The 22,113-nt window shown below is 39.2% G+C and overlaps 1 protein-coding gene across 1 annotated transcript in view; it reads left to right on the top strand.

Annotated features, from left to right (window-relative positions):
- SLC1A7 (solute carrier family 1 member 7) overlaps positions 1-22,113 on the top strand; it is a 43,075-nt gene that overhangs the window by 5,567 nt on the left and 15,395 nt on the right. Inside the window, exons 3-7 of the mRNA XM_042820178.1 lie at positions 7,476-7,691; positions 17,424-17,466; positions 18,614-18,833; positions 20,204-20,303; positions 21,116-21,349. Of these exons, the coding sequence (XP_042676112.1) occupies positions 7,476-7,691; positions 17,424-17,466; positions 18,614-18,833; positions 20,204-20,303; positions 21,116-21,349 (813 nt within the window). The remainder of the gene's footprint in view (positions 1-7,475; positions 7,692-17,423; positions 17,467-18,613; positions 18,834-20,203; positions 20,304-21,115; positions 21,350-22,113) is intronic.

Below are 22,113 nucleotides of genomic sequence, written 5' to 3'. Positions count from 1 at the left end.
TCTACTCAAAGGTAAGAATTGATCAGAGAGGAAGCTCACCAAACACCAGTAACTACTTTAAATTACCCATATCTCTGTTGCATTGCAGAACTGATCACAGGTCACCCCAAAAGTTCTCCAGATGGTGCTTTCAGGTTTAAGCATGAGCTTGTAGAGGAAAATTTGATTCTACGTTCTTAGGAGACCTTATGAATCCTCTCTCCATGCCTCAGATATTTTCAAAGGTTTCAGTACATTATTTTGAGGGACATGGTTTAGTAGGAGCTATTGGGAATAGGTGATCTTTTAGGTCTTTTCCAACCTTGGTGATTCTATGATTCTATGATTCTATGATTATAAACTAACATTTTCTTGTAGCTACATGTGTTTAGAGACATCATATTTAGTAGTCAGATCCAATAGAATAATTGAATCATAGAATCACTAAGGTTGGAAAAGACCTTACAGATCAAGTCCAACCGCCACCTAACCATGCCCCCCTAACTCTAACAACCCTCCACTAAATCACGTCCCTGAGCACCACATCCAAATGGTTTTTAAACACATCCAGGGATGGTGGTCTTCTGCTGTTTTTTTTTTAACTGGCATAAACTGTTTTCAGTGAAAAATGACATACTGCAGAGTTTTTCATGTCATAATGACAAAGTTGGACCAGTTCCATACAAATTATTTAGGCAGTATCAGTAGGGATGTAACGATGTGCAGCAGACATCTGGAGTCACAAAGTGAATGAGTGTGGAGAGCACTGATAGATTTTACAAATGGGATTCAAATAGTTTGTGACCAGAATTCTTCTGCAGTCTTCTTAGTATGAAATAGTTTATGTCTTGCAAAGAAATGGCAGTGGCATGTGAAGTTTGAGGAGCTGGCTGAAATCCTTCTGTTTCCTTAGGATGGAGCCATGTGTGAACAATAAACAGTTGAATAAATCTGACTTTTTTATAATTGGAATTTGTATTCCAAATCCTCCTGGTGTTTTCTTAATCTAAAAATAGTTGAAAGAACTGTCTGACCAGAAAATCAAGTATCATTGAGTTTCTTGGCTCTTTCCCTAGATGGAAGCTTCACATCCATACTTAACAGATAATTTATTTTTATTTGCATCCCAACTTCTGAATTTAGGAAATATTTTATCAGAACAGCTAAAGTCAACCTGCCGGCCTGAATTCTGCGTGTGCTATAATATAATGTCTCAGGTCTTCTTCATCAGTCAGTGATCAAAAGTTACTCTTTGTTCCTTCTAGCATTCACAGATTGTCACTTTGGCTTCGTGTGTTGGATTACTGGAGAGGAAGCAGTGGCAGAACAGCCATTGGACATTGATGTTCATTGTGTGCTGAGCAAAGTCCTGCCTGTTCTGCATTCGTTTGTAAGAACAGATTCCCTGTAGCACACTAATAAAGTACAGTGCATTATTTGATTTCCTGCTCAAAAAAATGGATGTCATGATTAGCTAGAAATGTAGATTTATTAGTTTCAGTTTCTTTTCTTGAAGCCTAGCAGTATAATTAAACGTAGTTACTGCAAATAGCATATTGCAGACAGCTTGATTTTCTGACATCTTTATTTGCTTTTTGAAGACAGAGGGCAAGATTTTCTATCATGCTCGACACCTTTGGGATGCCACTGTCTTTAGCAAAATAGCTACCAGTGACAAAACATGCCTGGACATTTTCCTCCTCTGAGGAACATGCTTTAGGTCCCAAAGGTCCCTTACAACTCCTACGATTCTGCGATAGTGTGATTCTGTGATTCTTGTGTGACATGTATGCAGGTAGAGACTGACAGATGTGCCAACTAGTGTGTTTGTGCATGTCTGAACAGGAGGCGTTTTTTCCTGTGCAGTGTGATATGACATCTGGAGATAAAAAACCGATGTCACTTTAAGTAAAAGAAGACCATGCAGGTAAAGCAGAAATGGCTTCGGTCTTCCCACCAGTACCACTGTCTCTGTGGTGTATGTTGTCAGCAGCAGACATGTCTGTCACAGTCATAGCAGCACCTAGCTCTGTTGTATTCCATCATGTTAGAAAAAGGGAAGAATATCCTGGAAAGAAAAAGTCATTCTGATCCCTGCTACTAAAATCATTTCAACTTTACTGGAGACTAAGAGCACAATCAAGCATCAAACTGTAGGAAGAATCAGAGAAGGTTCCTTATTTCTTTCTCTCATTACTGTGAAGTGTCTTATTTTCATTGTTGCAAGATGTTTCTCTGTAAGTGGTACCTCCATGGAAATGAAACAGCCCGGTCACCAATGAGGGAAGTGTGGATGGTCCATGACAGTACCGAGATAGCTTCAGGCTGCCAATTTCCACTACAAATTATTTGTCTTTAAATAAGTGCCTTAATTTTGCTGTTTCCTTGTCTGTAGAAGATAAATAGTGCCTTCCTGTATGATAGATTTTTATATTAGTGAAGCATTTTAAGATGAGTAAATGGCTTGAGCAGTGGAAATGGAGATTATTACCATGTTGAAAGTTAAAGGCGCTGACCTTGACAAAAAGCTACAAGACAGCCTGCCTGCCCAATGGAGCAGCATTAGTGGAGCCTGCACTTCACTTTCATGATGCTTGACTGTAATATAATCCCCTCTAATGTAGCTGTTAGAGGAGCTTCCCAGCCTCACTGGCAGAATTTGCTTAGCCAGGTCTTTTCTATGGCATGCAATTACAAAATGAGAATGGGAGAGTGGGAATGGGATGAATGAAAACAAACATGATTGTAGGACCAACTGCTTGTGTTTAATACTTGACCATTACTTCTTGACAGGATTAATGTCTTTCTAATCACACTAATCCTTTCTGATAACTTCATCCATAATCCATCTATTTCAAAGCAACATCCAGATGGCTTCTGGTGGCGAGGAAGACAAAATAAACAAGCAGAATGGAGTCTTTACTGCAGCTCCTTGTATTTCCCATTTCTGGGGATGGGTTTTGGTCTTGATGGAAGTAAAAAAATTGCTTTTTATCAGAAGGCAACAGATAAAAAAAGAAGAGAATGGCAGAGAGAATAGAAAGTTCTGTTTTTGTACGTGAATAAAATACTTCATAAATACTCTGATGCTTATCAGTGACGACCAGAAAAAGCCTAGAGACGCTCACAAGAGTTTAGCTAATTGTTTGCAGGGGCTAATTAGATTTCCAAGATATTGAAAGAATTCCCTTCCTCGTTATTTAAAGCCTGCTAGAATAATTTTTGGTATTTTACACAGATTTCTCTTCAAGCAGACATGAAACATAGTATTTAATAGATCCATTTGCTTGTACTGTTACCAATGTTTAAAACAATATAGTAACTGACCTTGTGTTTTTATGTAGTCACATTTAGAATAATTTCTGGAGATACAGACATCTTCCTTTTCCCTTCGAGCTTCCCTCTAAGAGCTTCATCTAAGTTTCACTGGATCTTCCACTGATCCTCCTCACTGTTCTCCCTCAACAAAGATCCAATAAAGACATGATTTATTCTAACATTTCATAAATCATATGGAGACTTTTCCCCCAAAATAAACAAAATTTAATCAAGCCATTCTAGTCTTGTTGTTTATTTGAGCTTTTTTTCTGACAGCAAACAATTAAACAATTGAAGTCTTAAAGAAATAATTAAGCCTTAAATATCAACCCCACTAAAATGCTGCAAGTAAATAAATTTTTTTAATGGTTTTCAACATCCAGCTTCTGAACAAACTGCTACCATCTTATTCATTGCCTTCCTGACTCTTTCTCCAATAAAAATGAAAGTAGAGGAGATTAGACAGATTTGGCTGAATGGAAACAACTTATTTACTGAAAACAAAGCAGAGTAGATTTAGAATTGCCCAAGTCTTAGTTAAATAAATAAATAAATAAGTAAATAAATAAGCAAAACAAACTGGACATTTTTTACTTGTTAAGAAAAGAAGTATAAAATTTAAAGAAGAATCTCTTCCTGCAAATACCATGAAGCATCAGTTTTATATCACGAAGAGATCTGAAGGTTATCAAACACAACTTTGAAGAGGCTTGAAAGCCACAGAAATCCAAGGACCGCAGGGCAGATATGTACACAGATATATAGGACATAGAACAAATTTGGAGGTTATTGTTCTAAATTGTGCGCAATCTCTGAGCATACACAACTTCATCCAGGATCTGCTGGACAAACAAGATCACAGAATAAAACAGCAGACTCTTCTAGTCAGCAGAAAAAAGAACAACACAGAAGGATCATTTTCACATGTGGCTGGAACAACCTACGCAGGAAATAAAGAGGTCGTGGGGCTGTTTCGTTTGTTTTGATGCCTGTTATTACATCCAGTACCAGATGTTTCAAAGCAAGGTGCAAGAAAACCTTTTAAATCATAGAAATCAGATTTCATTTACATCCTGCTCTACGAGGTTTAATATTTCATCCAAAACTAATTCAAATGTATTTTGGAGGCCTTAAACTTGACGTTGTATTTTTTTCAATACAAACTAAGAAATGGTCCCTAAATATGAAATTGTAAGAACGTTTTTTCTTGTTTTGATTTTGGCCAGACTGATTAAATGAGTGAGAAATATCGTAATTATTCAGAAAAGCTGCAGGTTGGTTTTCATTGTGTTATTCCTTTCTTGTCTACTTGGCAATCATATTACAGAAGCTATGCATGAAGCATATTTGTAGAAGCTACTTAAATACATGGGAAGTCAGATGATTTTAACCTATAAATCAAAAATCTGCCCTGCTATTCCAAGCCTAATCAGATTCTCAGGATTTATAAGAATTTAAAGTATCCTGGTTTTCATTCATTTGTGTTTCTTAAGAGTCTGGTTCTGAAGGGCACAGAAACATCTTTGTTCAGTCATAGAAGATGCTTGGGCTGCTGTTGGCAAGGGTAGCAATATAGCCAAGAGTGTCTAACGAACATTAGTTTTAAAGGTAAAACCTGAACATGACCAGTGATCGTAGGAAGCTACTCCTTCTGAATTCCTTATTCCATACAATAACTGTGATGTCTGCTCATCTTGGTGCCTTCTATTCTGTTACTTCTGACATCAAATGTATGAAGTCAAATGAAAAGCTCAATGAGTGACTACAGTCCCTGACTATTTACAGACATTTCTTCCTGAAAATTAGTCTGAGCAATTGCTTAAAATGTTCACTGATGCTCCACAGCCTTCCTAAAACTGCTTCCACTGGTTCCTTCTTCAAACTGAACTTTGCAGGCCATGAATAACACACAGCTTTATTTGAACCCAGACTTTGATTCGTTTTTCATCACACCACAGTTTCTCCTGTTGCATCTCCATAGTTAATTACTTTTGAGAACTTTCTCATCACAGCATGAAGCAAGCATGACTTTATCTGGTGACAGGATAATCTCATTACAGATGATGATCTTGTTAATGAATATCCCCAAGACAGAGCAATCTCATTATTAGCCCCCTCAGGATTTGCCACTTACGAGCCAATGTCTGATTAGATTCTAGCTGCACATCATTCCCCAGATCTAGCTGAGGTGGCACCCCCAAATGCACATGACCCACTGAAGTGCTTAATTAGGAGGTTTTGCCTTCAGTTCTCCTGGACACGCTTCCCAGGTGAATAGTCATGACGGTTCAAGCACCGTGTGCAGCAGTTATCTCCCACTGCTCTGCAGAGCAAACACAACACAGGTGACATCAAGGACTGTCTTTCCCACAGAGATAATGGCTTCAGGACAGCACCAGAAAAAAAACCTGTACTCCTTCTCCCCTCTCTACGTGGCATCCTACCCAATAGTTGCAGATCTGCTTGGTCAAGGCTTTCGTACCACTTGTGTCAGTTTCCCTGCATAATATACCTATGATGGACACTTAAAATAATTACTGTGGAAAACATCCAGCTAGTTTATTCTGAGACACGTACAACATTTAAATCAGTGCTTTAGAATATCGAGTCTTCCAAGGAAGTATCATTGCTGCTACTGTTTTTCATTATTAGTATGTAGTGTTGTGTTTGTAAACAGAGCTTCACAGGCAAAAAGAAAGGTGGAATTTTTATCAAAATGTTCAAAGAGAAGGAAGAAAATGGCTACAAAAGTGAGAGAGATCAAGATGGTCATTTTCTAAATGATCGTATCACAGTGCAGGCAGCATTTTCCCTTGCTCCTGTAGCATTAACAAAAACTGTCCTACATGAGAGAGTGGCGATGCAGAAAACCAATGCATTTTCTTAATTAATCTAGTGGAGAGCAGGAACCTGAGCACTAAACCCCATCCATTTGATTTCATTAAATGTACTATAAAGGGTAAGCTGCACTTTAGTATTGGCTCTAGACAACCTCAATGAGTAGAGTGAGGTCAAGAAGGTCTCATTCAAGGAGATGCAGCTTAGTACATCACTATTTATCAGGAAAAGCTTGATAATCTGTTCCGCCTTTATGATAAATCTGGGCAGCGGGGTCACATCAAATAGTAAATGTAATATTTTATTTCAACTTTAGTTTTCCAGAGATGCATGTTTAGAAGAGTTTACATCAGATTATTCAAAGCTAAATCTTAATTTAAAGCCCCAGGCAACACAGGTGTGATTGGAAACTCACATCTCAGTCTCTGATTACTGGAAAGCAGTAGCAGGGTCTATGCTAGAGCAGCAAGGGCAAGTTCAGGCATCAAGCAGAGCCTTAATTTGCCTGTAAAAGAGGGTTAGTGGGGGTGAAACTACATGGCAGATAGTTACATAGCATGGCAGAGAGTTACATAGCATGGCAGAGACAAGCTTTGTGAGGCCTCTGACCATCTTCTGGCAGTTGTGGGAAGAGCCAAAGGGGAAATAAGAGGTTGAGATCACCACAGCATTTTCTTGAGATGCTTTACTGGCTCACAAAGGAGTCTCGTCTGCTTACAGTGCAGTTACAGAGCCTGTCTGTTCCCCAGCACGACCCCTACTGAAGCAAAAATCTATTGTGGTGTGTATGGGTTTAGAAAAAAGGAAAAGGGTTTTTGTTGTTCTTTTAGGTGAAAAATGCACTGTATGTCAAACTTGCCCCTAAGTATTTTTAACTTTGAAGTTATGGTCTTTCTTCACATGGGAAGGAATGAAATGGCTGATCAGATTTCTTTCACAGGTCCCTTCCAATCACTTATTCTACAGTTCCGTGAAGTTATGTGTAGGCTTTCATGCCTAAGTTTGCCTGACTGATTATTGCTATGACTCCTGTAAACTGGGCCATCAAACATAAGGTTGTGTAAAACGGTCCTTCAGTCTTCAGGGAGCAGTCAGTAGGATTCGGTTGCCATGTGTGCAGCCTGAGCTTGCAAGTTCCTTCAGGAAACCAGGATCTCATATGGCACAAAGGAAACATCTTTTAAGATGCGCAGGCTACAGCTTTGTATTACTGCAAGCTTCCAAAAGCACTGATATGAAGGCCATCTCGTAAGATGCAAATGGAATAATAGGAAATTAGGCTTTCTGTTGCATTGATGTTATGCATAAGGTGCCATGTATTTTGTGTTTTCTTTTCACAGCTTAATGTCTGGGCTAGCAGCCCTGGATGCCAAGACTTCCAGTCGATTGGGTATCATAACCGTCACTTATTACCTGTGGACAACATTTGTGGCTGTGATTGTGGGAATAATTATGGTCTCCATCATTCATCCTGGTGGGGCCGCACAGAAGGAGAGCACTGAGGAGGGTGGAAAGCCCATCATGAGCTCTGCAGATGCACTGCTGGACTTAATCCGGTAACTACATTCATTCTTCCTGGTTTCTGGAGACAGTGTTTTATACATAAATGCCTGAGGAGGAGCTGTGGCCTGAGGACAAGGTCTTAAACCTTAAAGTCTTCACAGTTTTGCACAGACATCAACTATGACAGGACTATGAGCCGCTCACTGCCTTTTCGCTGTGCTAAAAACCATCCACAGCTGCACTCTCTTTCTACCCTGAGTCTATACTGATGGTTTTTATTCTTCCACTACAGAAATAACCTCATTCACTAAATAAATAAATAATAACACAACTGTGGGGAGTGGGCTTTCAGCCTAGATAAACATTACGGGTGAAATCCTGGCTCTGCTGAAGTCAATTGCAAGACTCCTAAATATCTGTGTGGAAGTCTGGATTAAATGTAATGATGTATCTGCTGGTTTGAGCTGGAAAAGCTGATCCTTCAGCTCAGCGATAAATCACTTCCATTCACAGCTGGAGACCATCTTTTCAGGCCCAGATTGGCTTATCTTCTCAATTCATTCATTTCCTCTTGATGTATCAGTTGCACATGTGCACAGAAGTTTGCACAGGAAGCATCTGGTATTCTTCAAAAAAAAAGAATGCTAAGTGTACAAGTGGAGTGCATGAATCTTGGCATGGTGATACACATATTCGCCCTCATTTATTTCAGATATGAAGCCACTTTGAAATGATGACATGTATTATTATTTCTTGTGATGTTATATATGACATTGTCAGGTTTGGAGTTTTTGGCAGAGAGGAAGGATGTTGCTGGAAACAGAGGAAGGATGTTGCTAGAAATTGAATTTCTGGAATTTTTCGGTGAGGATTCTACTTTTAGGAATGGGTTTAATCACAAATAAGGCAAAGAACTACTGCAGAGCCTCATCATCATTCTAAACACCTATAACATTAATCAATGTTCACATTTCTAGAGTACTGATGGTATATGGAGGAATCTGGTGATAGCATAATGTAGCATGTATACAGTATTATTTTGCATGTGGTGCTTCCCCCACGTATTTGTTATGTTAAAAAACAGTAACAAAACCTCCAGTGTATGTGACACAATGAGGACACTACCACATGATTCTGAAATGGCTCTAAACCTCACATCATCCAGGACATATGTAATCTGATTGACATATTGAATTTACTGCCTCAGAAAATGTACCCACAAGTCAGCCATTTTAAGTCTCAACAGAAGTATTTGAAAAGGTTCCATTCGAAAGTGAACTCCCAGAGATGGGGGATGTGATCTGTGGATGTGAATCTGCCCCTGCTGACATTCTCCTGAATTCAGCTTAGAAAGGCCACTAAATGCAGCATAATATACACAGTTTTAGCCTTTGCAATGAAAATCTTTAGTGCTGTTGTGGACTTAAGAATCTGAGTTATTGTTTTACTCTGATCTAGCTTTAAATCAAACACATTTTCCATTTCTGGAAGATACCCTTCAACCAGCTAGTTTGCTTTCATGCCTATGCAGGAGTCTCCCCTTCCACAACTTGCCCCTCTTCCTTGGCATTGTGCAAGGATCTAGGCTGAGCACAAATAATTCAGATGGTCATTTTCAGTCTGAAGCTTTGCAGGAGGTGCAGTTCTAAGGAACTGTCTAAAAGAACTCCCTTCTAAAGTTGTCTCTCTAGTTCTCTCTAGCTGCCACTTTACTACTGAGCTGAGACAGATATACAAATCTGCCTTAATTATAGTTAAGATTTCTGGTATGAGCTCATGAAATCCTATTTTCATCCATATTTAAAGATACAAATCCTCAGGCTAAGGATCATCATCTTGTTCTCTTTAAAGCTTCAAAACACCTGGTGCCTTATGAATTTTAATGTATGTGATTGCTTCTATGAGGTAGGGAAGAGGCATCTTCCTTTCCTACAGCTGGAGAACTGAGATATATGGGAAAAAATACCTCACTGAGGATCGTTCAGAAAATAGAGTATTTCCCAGAGGAAATATTCCCAGCTTCTATGAGAGCTACCAGTGTCATGTTCTAGGAATGTGGTTTTGGGGCATCTCAATGGAAATAATTGCAGTGAATCAACACAGACTTTTGCCTTTTTTTCTTCCGTGTGAAGTATTGAAATTAACTCTATACTTTTTTTCCAAATATAAGAAAAAGTGAATATTTAGTGGCCTTTTTTCAGTTAGGAAATGAAAGAGAAAGTGTTTAAAGGGACAGAAAAAGGGCTGCACTTACAAGAATAACGTCCAGTTGAAAATATTTTGTGTGTTTTCTTCGAGAACTTATGTCCACCTTACAAATAGAAGAGAAAATGCATAGAGCTTGGGGGCGAATGTTTGTAAAACAAGATCTGTTACACAGGACTGCACTATTTACAATGGCAGTTACTATTTCCACCATGCTCAGTTGTCATTCTCATATACCTTAAATTTATGTGGGTGAATTTCATTGCCACTTAAATCATGCTGTTTGCAGTTGTCATCAATGGAATCAAATTTTGGCTGATGAGATAAAGGCAAATGATTAAACACTACAAACACCCACTTGTGGAAACAAATCCAAGCCAAACTGGAGGTTCACCTTCCTGTTTTATACACAGCTTACCATGTGTGCAAATGAGCACCACAAAACAATACTGTGAGCCAGTTGAGCTCAAAAGCTCCAAATAAAACAACTCAGTGAATACAGACAGGATCAAACACAAACGAGTTCATACACTATTTACTGGAAGGATAAATCAGAGCAGGTCTTACCACTGGTTATTCAGGACTGCATCCAGTTTAATAGACTTTGAAACAGGTACCTGGAGATTGAGTTAGACTTGCTCACTTTAACTGAAAGTGGTTTTCCTTTGTTTTGATTTGTGCTGTTGGGTTGTGTAGTTGTTTTTTTTTGTTGTTGTTTGTGTTGTTTGTTTTAAATATGCCATTAACAGTTAGAAGAGAATATAAGCAAAGTAGAGGATTTATATTTTCATGGGAATCCCAAGCACTGTTAAAATAATTTCCTTTCTCTCTTCTCAAGCCTATTTTATTTTGTATAGAAATTCCATTTCTTCAAAACAGGGCAGGAGAAGTTCGATATCTGCTGTAGTTAGAAAGAAGTCCAGGCTGCAAAACCAAGAATCACACTTAAAGAAGTTTACAGCTGAAGACTGAATTGTATATGCAGGCAGTAATTTAAGATTGCCTTAAAAGACTCAGAGTTTAAACTATTAAATAACTTTTTTTTTAATAGCTTTGAGCTACATTCCAGTATCTTTTACCAAAAGCCACTGTGTACCTATGGTAGAAATATTCGTCTGTCTCCTGTGGCAAACTAGCATTTTTTAATCATTTCAGTTTTCCAGATTTCTTTTATCTCACAGAAGAAGCCTGATGCCAGCACTGTTCACCACTGTGTGTGAGCAGATGTTCTCTTCTAGTTAATTTTTAAGAAGTTCAAGCTGCTCGGAAGCCTGAAGTGCTCTGAAGTCCCTAAATGTATGGTACCTATTTGTCATAAAAGGAAAGCAACATGGAAAAAAGATAATTCCATGATGAAAATAATGCTGGGAAGAGGGACTTTGAAGCAGACAACACATGGGAGCCATGAGTTAAAACTGCATTAGGAAAGCTTCAGCACCAAAAAGGAATAAATTACTCATCCTCCTGAAAATTGGCCCAGACATCTTCTGAAATGAAGGAACACTTTTTATTAGATAAATTTGCTTTCCTGAAACCATAGTGCAAATGCACTGGGCCTGTCATGCTGCTTTTAATATGAACTAAAGATGTGGTGTATTTGTGCTTTCACCCCAAAGAATGAGTTTTTCAGAAAATGGTAGCACTGTTAGAGCTGTGCAGAACTTTATTTTTCAGAAGAAGCAAGAGAAGGGGGTTCACCCTCCTGATCCCTTACTGGAGCTGAAATGCCGTGCAGCGGCGTCACCTCAGGACATGTAAAATGTCTAAGTGTTTGACAAACTGATTCCATATTAGTTCAGCCTTGATATGCAAAAAGACAAGCACGACACAATGCCTGAGTTCTGATTAGTGATTTTTGCATTCCGCTAGCATCTTTTTATCATAATAATAGTACTTCAAGGCTTTTATTTTGCAAAGGCATGCTCAGTGCTTTTAGCCAAGGTAGTGAGATTGATACTAAGGACAGGCTTCCTAGCAAGGTGGTTGTTGGCACAGTGTGCAAGAGGCAGTTGGATAATGCCCTTCATAACGTGCTTCAACTTTTGGTTAGCCGTGAAGCGGTCAGGCAGCTGGACTCAATGGTCTTTGTAGGTATTTTCCAACTGAACCATTCTATTTTCTTCCATTCCGTCCAAATGAGATGATTATTTATGTGCAGTCTGCAACTTTCCATGGACCCTGAGATAGGTCTCTTGTTCAGACTTGCTGCAATAAATTTTGCCCTTGATTTTAGGTGTGCAAACCCTGATGAAGCCCACTGACACCAGCAGGAAGCTATTTCAGATGTATTCCTATACAACTGAGGACAGGATTTGTGGCTCATGTGGTACAGTAACAGTAGTAAGGAGTCTACACAGCTGATGATGGAAGTCACACACAGGAGAGTAAACACAAAGGAATCTTTGAGGTTAAGGGAATGTCACTGAGAAAGAAGAGACACCTGACTTCAGATTATAGTAAACAGGAACCACAGTGCTGTTCAGTCTTCTGCTATGAATTCTGGAAACTTTGTAGTCCTCTCATCAGGCTACTCAGACTCCATTTTTAATGTCTCCATACCTTTGCTGTACTGCATACTACCAAAAAGCCCACTCTTAAAACAATGTTCTTGCAAAGTTACATTAGTTCAAATGTGAGAAATGCAGTACAGAGAGCAGTGTCCAAAGCTGCTTTATGCCCAACACAAATATAGGCCAGTAAAATATTACCAGGACACATATGTTGCAAAAGCACCCAGTCAGGTGGCTTTAATTCTGCAGCGTGGGAGACTGCAGCCAAAGACTGTCTGGTGTGGCAGGGATTAGGTACTGATAACATCAAAGTCTGAGAGCAAAACCAGATTGCTGCTGCAGAGCGCAGAGTGCCCCAGAGGGAATGGGTGTTCTGAATCAAGGAAACATCTGCTGTACCTGTGGCTGCTGGCCTAACTTCTTTAAAAAGATCTGCAAAAACTGAGCGCTTTGAATCAACAGATGATGTGGTCAGGACTCCGAATGAGTATTTCAGACATTCAGTAGTATAATTATAACCAGAATTTGGCCTTTTACTTGTAATAGAAGTTATCCAGGAGCCATCAAACTGTCTATTCCAATAGTTGTATACTTGTGTTTCATGGACAGCTTGGATAAAGGCATGAGCAAGAAAATAGTCTAGAAGTGCTGATATTTGTCTCACTACCATACTTCTTGCAGTCAGCCACGTTTTGAAGACAGCAGGAGGGCACTCATTCTGGGGGCACTACCAAAGCATTGCTTGAGCTGAAAAATGATTTTCTAAAACAATTTAGCTTCCTAAAAGAGCAGAAAGTTAAGGGAGCAAAAATGAGTGAGTAATGTTAATGGCTAGATTAATTGCTGGGAGACAATGGAGGAGGGAAAAAGGCTTCCCATTAGTCCATTAGTCAAGGTGCTAAATAGTTTTACATATATTACAAGCTGCACCCTCAGAGCAGCTCCTTAGACACCATCCGCTACAAGTCTGCAGGATTTTCTTTAAATTCCGTGGCTGTGTAATTGCAGAACACCTGTTGCTTTAATCGTACATACACATTTCTAACTGTTGGTATATCCTTATGCCTGAATCCTCATCTCATACAAAAACAAGGGAAGGATTCCAAAATTTGCTGGTAGAATAGACCAGCCTGTGCATCACAGCGGATGCACTAAGAAGTGTTTAGTAGTTCGCTTGTCTGTGTATGCTGATAGCACAGCAAACACAGGCCAGCTATGTCATCTGTGGTTCAGTAGTAAGTCTGGTCTGTAGAAGGTTCATATTGTTCATATGCTTCATATATGTTCACTCCTTCAACCTGTGTTAAACTCATCTGATCTGTCTGGCAGAATTCCCGAAGCAGAAGATGCTCTGGGAAATGCATCCTCTGTTCTTCCTCAGGACAGATAGTATTTAGCTCTTAGTTTTTTTACATAACCAAAAGCCATATTGCTCAGTTTCTGTTTTACAGTCATATCCTTGTCTTAGACCTAAATGTACACATGTTCCACACCCCTCACTTTTATTCACTATATATAATTCTCTATTATTGTGTGAAATTATTTTTGCCAAGAATGCCAAGTTGTGTCCCTGAGGTTAGAAACAATCAGTTGTGCTAGAGAAATGAATCCTAAACCACTTTGTTTCCCACAGTCTTATTTTGTGTTCTGTATTTTATAAGCAATCAGAAAATGGAACTGGAAAGCTAGAAATATTTTATCTGCTTAACTGTCTTAATTGAATAAACACCAGAGCATTTATAGGTGGTGGCAGCAACAATTATTACTTCTTAAGTACTGACTGTGTCTTTAATGCAGCATATGACAGTACCTGTTCTGAGTAGAGGGACAGCTTCACTTTATGATCCTGATACCAGATCCACATGGGTATAACTTCATCCTTGTGAAGGTAGTAGAGATGTGGCAGGGCTGGTCTGATTTCAAGTTGGATGCCTGGAAGAGAGGAGGACAAACATCAACCTGCAGCAAGGTGTATCTCTACAGCAAGGCTTTGTCAGATGTTTCCCAAGAGGCCTGTCTGAATCCATAAGCTCCCTCTCATCTCTTGAGTATCTGTGGCTGTTTCATACTTTCTTATTATTTGTTTTTGGTGCATTAGAGTTTTCTTCCACAGATTGCTCCCTTCAGTGTTTTTAATTAACAAAACTAAATTTTGGCTAATACTGGATTTTTTCAATCCAAGTAAACCAGCTTAAAATAAAAAATAAGCTGAAGTTCTGGCAAACACATTCAGGTCAGCCATTCTCTAGATAAATTGTGTCTCAAAGACTGGATCACAGTGCATAATATATTAAAAATTATTGGGAGCATTCCAGGATCCAGAATTATGTGGGTAGTTGTAATTCCTGCAGGATAAAGAATGATAAAGAAATAAAATGCTTTAATCCTCAACAAATTTGTCTAACAGTTAATCTAGCTACTAACTGCATGATATTTCCTTTCTCGAGCAGTCTCAGTTTGTTCTTAATTCTTCTAATTAGAACTATAAAGCAGAGATAGAAAGTGGAAATCATCAGCAATACATATTTCTTTGTAGTGCTCTGTCTTGTACATGACATGTAAGACCTAAGCAGGACTGCTCAGTGTGATTCCATTCCTCAGAATAATCCACATTCACACAGTAGGTTACAGCAGGTTATGTCACAATAATTACGTTATCACTTTGCAATCCCATAGCACCTTCTATCCGATCATCACAAATCAGAAAAACGTGCCATTTAATATTAATGAACTCTTAACAGTGTTGAAGCAGAATTCCCTTATGAGGCACACTGGGGCAGTAACAAACTTCTCCCTCTCCCATAAACCTCCTCTCCATCTCTCCCAGGTCCAGCTCCATCCAGCTGTCCTTCAGCTAGTCCCCTGCCTCAGCCAAGGTCCTGGGGCTCAGGCAAAGGGCTGTGTCTGCATCTGATAGGAAGGCAATGCACATCTGGCTGTTGTCTGTGTCTTGTTTTGGCTAAAGATTTAACACTTGAACCAGAGAATGATCAGCTTTTATGGAAAGTTTGCAGAGATAACTCAGTGCTTTGTACTGCTGTTACAGAAGTGAAAGCAGTCAGACTTGCAGTAGCGTAGCGAGCACTGCTTGTCACTAACCACATCACTGTACAATGAGTGCCTTAAGCTAAATAATTCTAATTAAACAATAGTGTGTGCAAGGGAATTGCATTAATTTAACTAAGTCTTGCTAACTGAACCTTAGGACAAGTTGATTATGTGGGGAGAGCTTTCTAATCTCATGTCCCTGCATGACGCAGCCATCATCATGCCTGGGGCTCTTAAGCAGGACAGGTAAAATGTAAGGAGACATTGCCAGTGTACAACCCAGCTTAGAGATGCTGTGATCCCACAGCATCCCACTTCAGGTGGCAAGGGAAGGTCATCTGAGCTGCCTCACCTCCACTGGCATGAGAAAGGGCCAGAAGTGCTGTGCATCATTGTGAGCTCACCTGATATTAATCACTGTGCCCTAAGGCAACAGCCTTACCAAGATGGCAAAGGATGCCTTTATTCAGCTTGTCTGCTCTCACAGAGAGCCAACACTACAACTCATTTTCAGTCTTCTGCTTCAATCATTAGAGAATGCTGCTGACCTGTAATTCAAATTCTTCTTCCTGTTTTACTCTGAAAAGATTAATTCTCTGATTGTAGTAATTGCTCTGTCTGATGGTACTGAAACAGACTTTGCCTCATAATTCGAGGTGTAAGCATAACGTGACATTATCATGTCTTTAAAACAGTAATAAATGTGTTTTTTTCTAAGCCAGTGCTGCACGCATCTGCTGCTGGTGCAGAGAGGAAAACAGATCTGGAAAATGTCTCAGTCTGGCATGCATTTAACTATATACACAGTTAGCAATTCTCCTTAGAATAACAACAGCCTTTTCACATATGCTTAAGAGTTGTCTTGAAGCTTGAGTTGGTTAGAAAACTGAGAAGAATTCAGGAATTATTCTCTTTGCATAAGTTTATGTGAAAACATAGATTTGGGTCACAGTGTGCCACTGTCTTTTGGCTTGAGGTTCAGACACTTGGTGCTGTTGAAAATAAAGCAGTTCTGTTAGGACTATTGAGAGTAATTATACAAACATTGATTCCCAAATGCTACATGGGAATATATGATTTTTCAGTTTTTTTGCTGGAAAAAAAATTTATTCCTCTTTGAAGCCTCTAGAGGGTGCGCTCTCCATTTCAAATTAGGATTAAATAACTTTCTACAAGGCAATAATCTAGTTCAAACAGAAGTTATAAATTAACTCCAGGTATTATTGGGTGAAATGTTATGGTCTGAGATAAAGTCAGAAAAAATAACAAGAGTCCACTTTGGAATTAAAAATATTTCAGTTTCACTGCAGATCTGAGTGTATGGTCATTCTTTTGGGCTACAGTTCAGCTTCAGCACAGATGAAAATGTTTTCCTCATGTCAGTCTTTTGTTCTGGAGCCTCAGGACAAAACTAAAAGTTAGCAGAGACTATGCAGCTCTAGTCTCAATTCTTTTAATCAGGAATCAGATAATCTGTTTGAAATGCAAACTGTTTGTGACCAAACCTCTGCAAAAGCTACACTGCTTAGAAGTTTAGTGATGAAATGACTTTAATTTTAATTTTTAAGCAGGACATACTACTGCTTGTACGTCTTCTCGCAGCAGTGCCTAAAGTCCCAAAGTTGATTACAGCAGGGATCTCAGGATACATCCGTGAACTTTGATTCCCTCTTGAATAGCTCATTATCTAAATAAGCACGACAGAATCCAGAACAAAGAAATATTCTTCTCCCCAGTTCGATGGGAAAGGGAGTTATACCATTTATATTGTCAGTTACAACACGGAGATAGTGGAGGAGCCAGAAACTAGAACTAGAGCTCCTGGGTTTCACTCCAGTATTTAGAAACATGAATTCTGACAAACTGTCCCCCTGCTGTGCCTTGCTGAGTCAGTCACATCTGTACAGCAGCCTCCTGCAGCGTTCATCCCTTGTGAAGGGTAAATAACCAATATCTCATGAGACCCAGTAAACAGAAATTGCCTTCAGTTCCATAGAATTGATTTTATTTGTTCATTTCTAGGAACATGTTTCCAGCCAACCTTGTTGAAGCCACATTCAAGCAGGTAAGTGGACATTGTTCTTTTACCACTGAAAAGGTGAGCCAGCATCATAGAAAGATGCACATGATATGTCTTCCTAAAACAGAATCCAGATGTAGATACTGTGTATTACTTCAGATATTACAAGTACCTTGAGCATTTAAGAATTAATGAGTTCATTTCCACTAGCCTCAGCAGTCTTGCAGCCTCACTACAACTGGTAGGTCAGAATTATTTTAATAGTCCAGTAAAGATCCAACCTGGAGATCCCATCTGGAGCAAAGTTGTGTCGTGGGTTAGGCCATGGATACATTTTTTTGCCATTTCTTTATCAAGAGAAACCTTCAGGATTTTACATTTTTGCTATAGCATGGGATTCTAAGCTTTGTTTTGAGATATCATGTAACTAGCTGTTTTACAAACCTCAAACTCTTTTGAGGATCAAGCCAGAGTAGCAAAATGTGCAGCAAGTGCTTCAGATTAGTGCTGTGCTGTGTTGGCCATACAGTAGCCATTTCTCAGATAGAGGATGAGTTAAGAGACCTCGCCTTGCTAATAATACAGCTCTGCTGTTTCCAGACTGGAGCCAGCACAAATCCTGGCTGTGCTGGGGGATCTATATGTGGACCCCATTTTCATTCTATTCTTTGCTCTGCTCTCAGAGGGCACTGTACCACTGCATAAAGGAAGAACAGAATACAGTATCCAACTAAAGCAACAAAATCACGTATTTAGGAAGAATTTAATTGCTAAATTTGGAATTTGGCCAGAAAATCTTATCTAAAAGTTGTGAGTAAGCAAGAGGCATGGCTATATTTGTTTCATCTGTGGGAATATTTAATGGGAACTCCATGAAGCAAAGAGAAGGGCAATCGAACACCTGGGAAGTAATTCCCAATTATGTCCTGCAGAAAAGGAAATACAAGGGAATGTCTAAAGCAACTGTATCAGATCATGTGCTTGCTGCACAAGGCTCTGATTTTAGGAAATTCTGATTTTTGCTTTTCCAAAAATCCAACATTTTCTACACATAGGGTCAGGAGCTGTTATTGTTTTCATGCTGTTCCCCTTAACAGACAGCCTTAATAAACAAAGAACTTACGAAGTCTCTTTTTAACTATTAATTTCTGCTGGGATATTATAGTAAAAAAACACCTTTGTTTTCTTTTAGTATCGCACAAAGAGTATTCCCATCATTAAAGCCAACAAAGCATCATCTGAAAGCACAACTCATCGCATTATAATATATGGAGTTCAAGATGAGAATGGATCCAATGTCCAGAATTTTGCCTTGGACATCACTCCTCCACCTGAAGTGATTTACAAATCAGAACCAGGCACGAGTGATGGCATGAATGTGCTAGGGATTGTCATATTCTCTGCAACAATGGGTAGGTTTCAGACATGGTTTGCAATAATCCAAGTATCCATTTAAGAGAAAAAGATAAAGGTTGGGCTGTTGGGTTTCCTCAACAAGAAAAACTTACTACCAGACAAGGTACAAGGAGAACTAAAGTTTTCCTTAGAAAGCAATAAATTGATTTTTGCCTTGGAGTCTTCCCTGTCGTTCTTATGTATTCTTTATCACATTTTATTACATTATTAGTGTAAAATATAACTATCTCTTCCCTATTAAGAGCACAGTTCAGATAATAAGCCTCAGAGATATGAGTTTCAGAGGAATATTGTTTAATCAGCCTTAAATTCTGGATCCTGTCTTTTATTGAAACTTCATTGTTTTAATTTTTTCATTGTCCAGTGCTTAAATACCATCTAGTAGCTTATCTCAGTGAACTGGAAGAGCTTCTCTCTAGCTGATTTATTTAGTTTCACTTGCTGAAGAAACACTGTTGCCACGTATGTTATGTTATCTTTATGAATTATGAAGAGGGACTTTAACCACTCCCTTAGTATGCCCTACTTAACGATGACAAAGGTTATGTTGTGATGATTATTACAGGAAAAAGTTGATACAGTTTTCTTTATCTCCTATCTAATTTCTTCTTTGAACTTACCGTGGTCAGCTATGGTTGTTCCATGAAACATCTTTGACTGTATTTATTACATTACAGTTCATAAAGTGCAAGGGGTCAAAAATCAACTCCAGAATTAGCAGATCTGTCTCTCTTTTTAATTTCTCCAGTATGTGGTTTTCCATATGCAATACTGCTGGAAATTGGCTGTCCGTCAGTTTTATATCTTACAGTTCCCTAAGTACAGTGTCACAGCAACCAATATTCCAGCCAAGAATTATTGGACACGAATGAATTAATTACACGTTCTTATTAGAATCAAGGACTTCTTAGAAAACCACTCATTGTCTTCACAGAGCTGAATGTATTACTGTTACTTGCTCTTGCTGGCCCAGGAATCGAGAGATGGAAGCTGAGAGCTGGCTTCCTCCTGGCTGGTGCACAGAATGTACTGCCTCTACTGCCATGTACATGACAGCCCCAGCTGCTGGGTCAGCCCTGGCTGTAGTAGCTACAAACAAACCTGAGACACTGAGACCTCAAACATGTCAGGTGGGTGACAGAGCCCTGTAGGGAGCCAAAGAAAGAGGTTGTGCCTTGGCTCCCCAGTGCTCTGTGTCTGCGTCAGGTGAGATTTTCAGATATATTGTCTATTCCTACCGCACAAAGATCTGTATTCAGCCAGCTATGTCCCATTTAGTTTACCTTGAGTTATGACAGGGAGGGAAAGCTCTGGGGGTATGCATGAAGGCAAATGAGAATTTAAACACAAATGTCTACGTTTGCAGGTATAATGTTGGGAAGAATGGGAAACAGTGGTGTTCCTTTGGTCAGCTTTTGTCAATGTTTAAATGAATCTGTCATGAAGATAGTGGCAGTTGCTGTTTGGTAAGTAACAGATTTAGTAAGCTTTTTTTTAGAAAGAGTAGAAAAAATGTTGACAGAAAAGGCATAAACCTATTTTAAGGGAAATAAATGAGACTGAACAACCCTTAGTTTTATGGGAATGCCCTGTCACTTTGACAGAGGCACCCCATATATCACTCAGCACAGTGTAGCTGGGTGGATTATAATACATCCAGCCCACGTGCAGGAGCACCTCAGGCTAGTGTTCCCATACCTTATAGCACAGCTCCACAGAAATTCTCACCTGGTTTCAGCTTGGTTAAGCTAATGGTCCCTCAGGATCTATACTGCAGCCAATGTACTTCCTGCTAGCTCAGCAGTCTCTGCAATGAACACCAAAGTTCAAAAACTAGGTAGTCTTCTGCCCAGGCAGTCCAAGAGCATGTCTAATGCATATTGGTAATTCTCTGCATAAGCATCTACTTAACAGTTTTCAACTGTTCCATCAGTATGAACAGCACAGCAGAGCCTGGTACTCATTCCCTAGCTGCCAAGTAAATGACCTACCTTAAGCTACAAAGTCAGAGCCTTTTTCTGAACCCAAATATTTTAAGTTCATTCCTGACCAGCAATATTACCCCAGCTAAAGGAACAGTAGGAATAGTGCTTTGGGCCTGCTCCTCAGGTGTGGGACAGGGCCTAAGCACATCTGGTCTGACACAACTGAGTCCAGCTGTGTCACTTATGGGTGGGTGCTTTTACTACACTGAAAGTGGGATACAGGAGTTTTCTCCCTCAAGCTGTTTGGTGGAAGTGAATTATCTCCTGCTAATGACTGTATTTCTTTTTCTCAGGTACTTTCCATTTGGAATCGTGTTTCTAATTGCTGGTAAAATCTTAGAAATGGATGACCCTTCAGCCATTGGGAAGAAACTGGGGTTTTACGCCATTACTGTAGTGTGCGGTCTGGTTGTGCACGGCCTGTTCATTCTGCCAATGATGTACTTCTTTATCACCAAGAAGAATCCTATTGTCTTTATCAGAGGGATTCTTCAAGCCTTGCTTATTGCTCTGGCCACCTCCTCCAGGTATTATCTAGTTTCAGTATGTGTTTATGTGTTTATCAACATTTGGAAGCTATGAGTAGAAGCCATTTGACAGTGGTGTTTGTTACATTATTTTCCCTCACCTGAAAAAATACTGGACAAAAATGATTTTTCTTAGAAGACTAGAAAGGTAATAAGGGTGTTTTTCTATAAAAACAAATTGTGTGTTTCTACAAAGTTAAAATATATTGAGGGACACAGTTTGTCCAGAATACATTTTTAGAATTGGTAGAGAACCTCCTAGTTCAGTCATACGGAAACACTTTACACTTTCTACTCTTCTTGCTCTTTAGGTTTGGGAACATTAAGAAAAGACTGTGGTTGCAAGCTAATGTCCAGCAGTGTAAAGATATTCACCTGTTCTTGAGGAACAGTATTTTTTACATTCCTTTTAGGGAAAGCGTACAATGGACTTTAACCATAGCTTAACAGTGAAATGGGAAACAGCTCATGAACTGGTTAAGAAAAAAGAGCACCAACTTGTGTATAAAGGGTCCTTGAAAGGCCTGGAATTGACTATCATGGAGCATAAGACATGAAGGACAAAACAAATCACATTTCCATATAGCTGATATAACAAAAATACAGCATTGTCACATCTGTGGCTGGAGGCTTGCTACTCTGAAATAATAAGAGCAGCTGTACCTATCAATATATGGTACAAGTGGCTTTTATTAGTAGCAGTACAAGGTACTCAAGGGAAGTGCAAGAGAGAAAACTGAAGTAGTGCCAGACCTGTGCCAGAC

The sequence above is a fragment of the Centrocercus urophasianus genome, unplaced genomic scaffold (assembly GCF_019232065.1).
Source record: "Centrocercus urophasianus isolate 14NV4802_14NV808 unplaced genomic scaffold, USGS_Curo_1.0 seq_18, whole genome shotgun sequence".
Lineage (NCBI taxonomy): Eukaryota > Metazoa > Chordata > Aves > Galliformes > Phasianidae > Centrocercus > Centrocercus urophasianus.
This window is presented reverse-complemented; position numbering and strand designations above follow the sequence as displayed.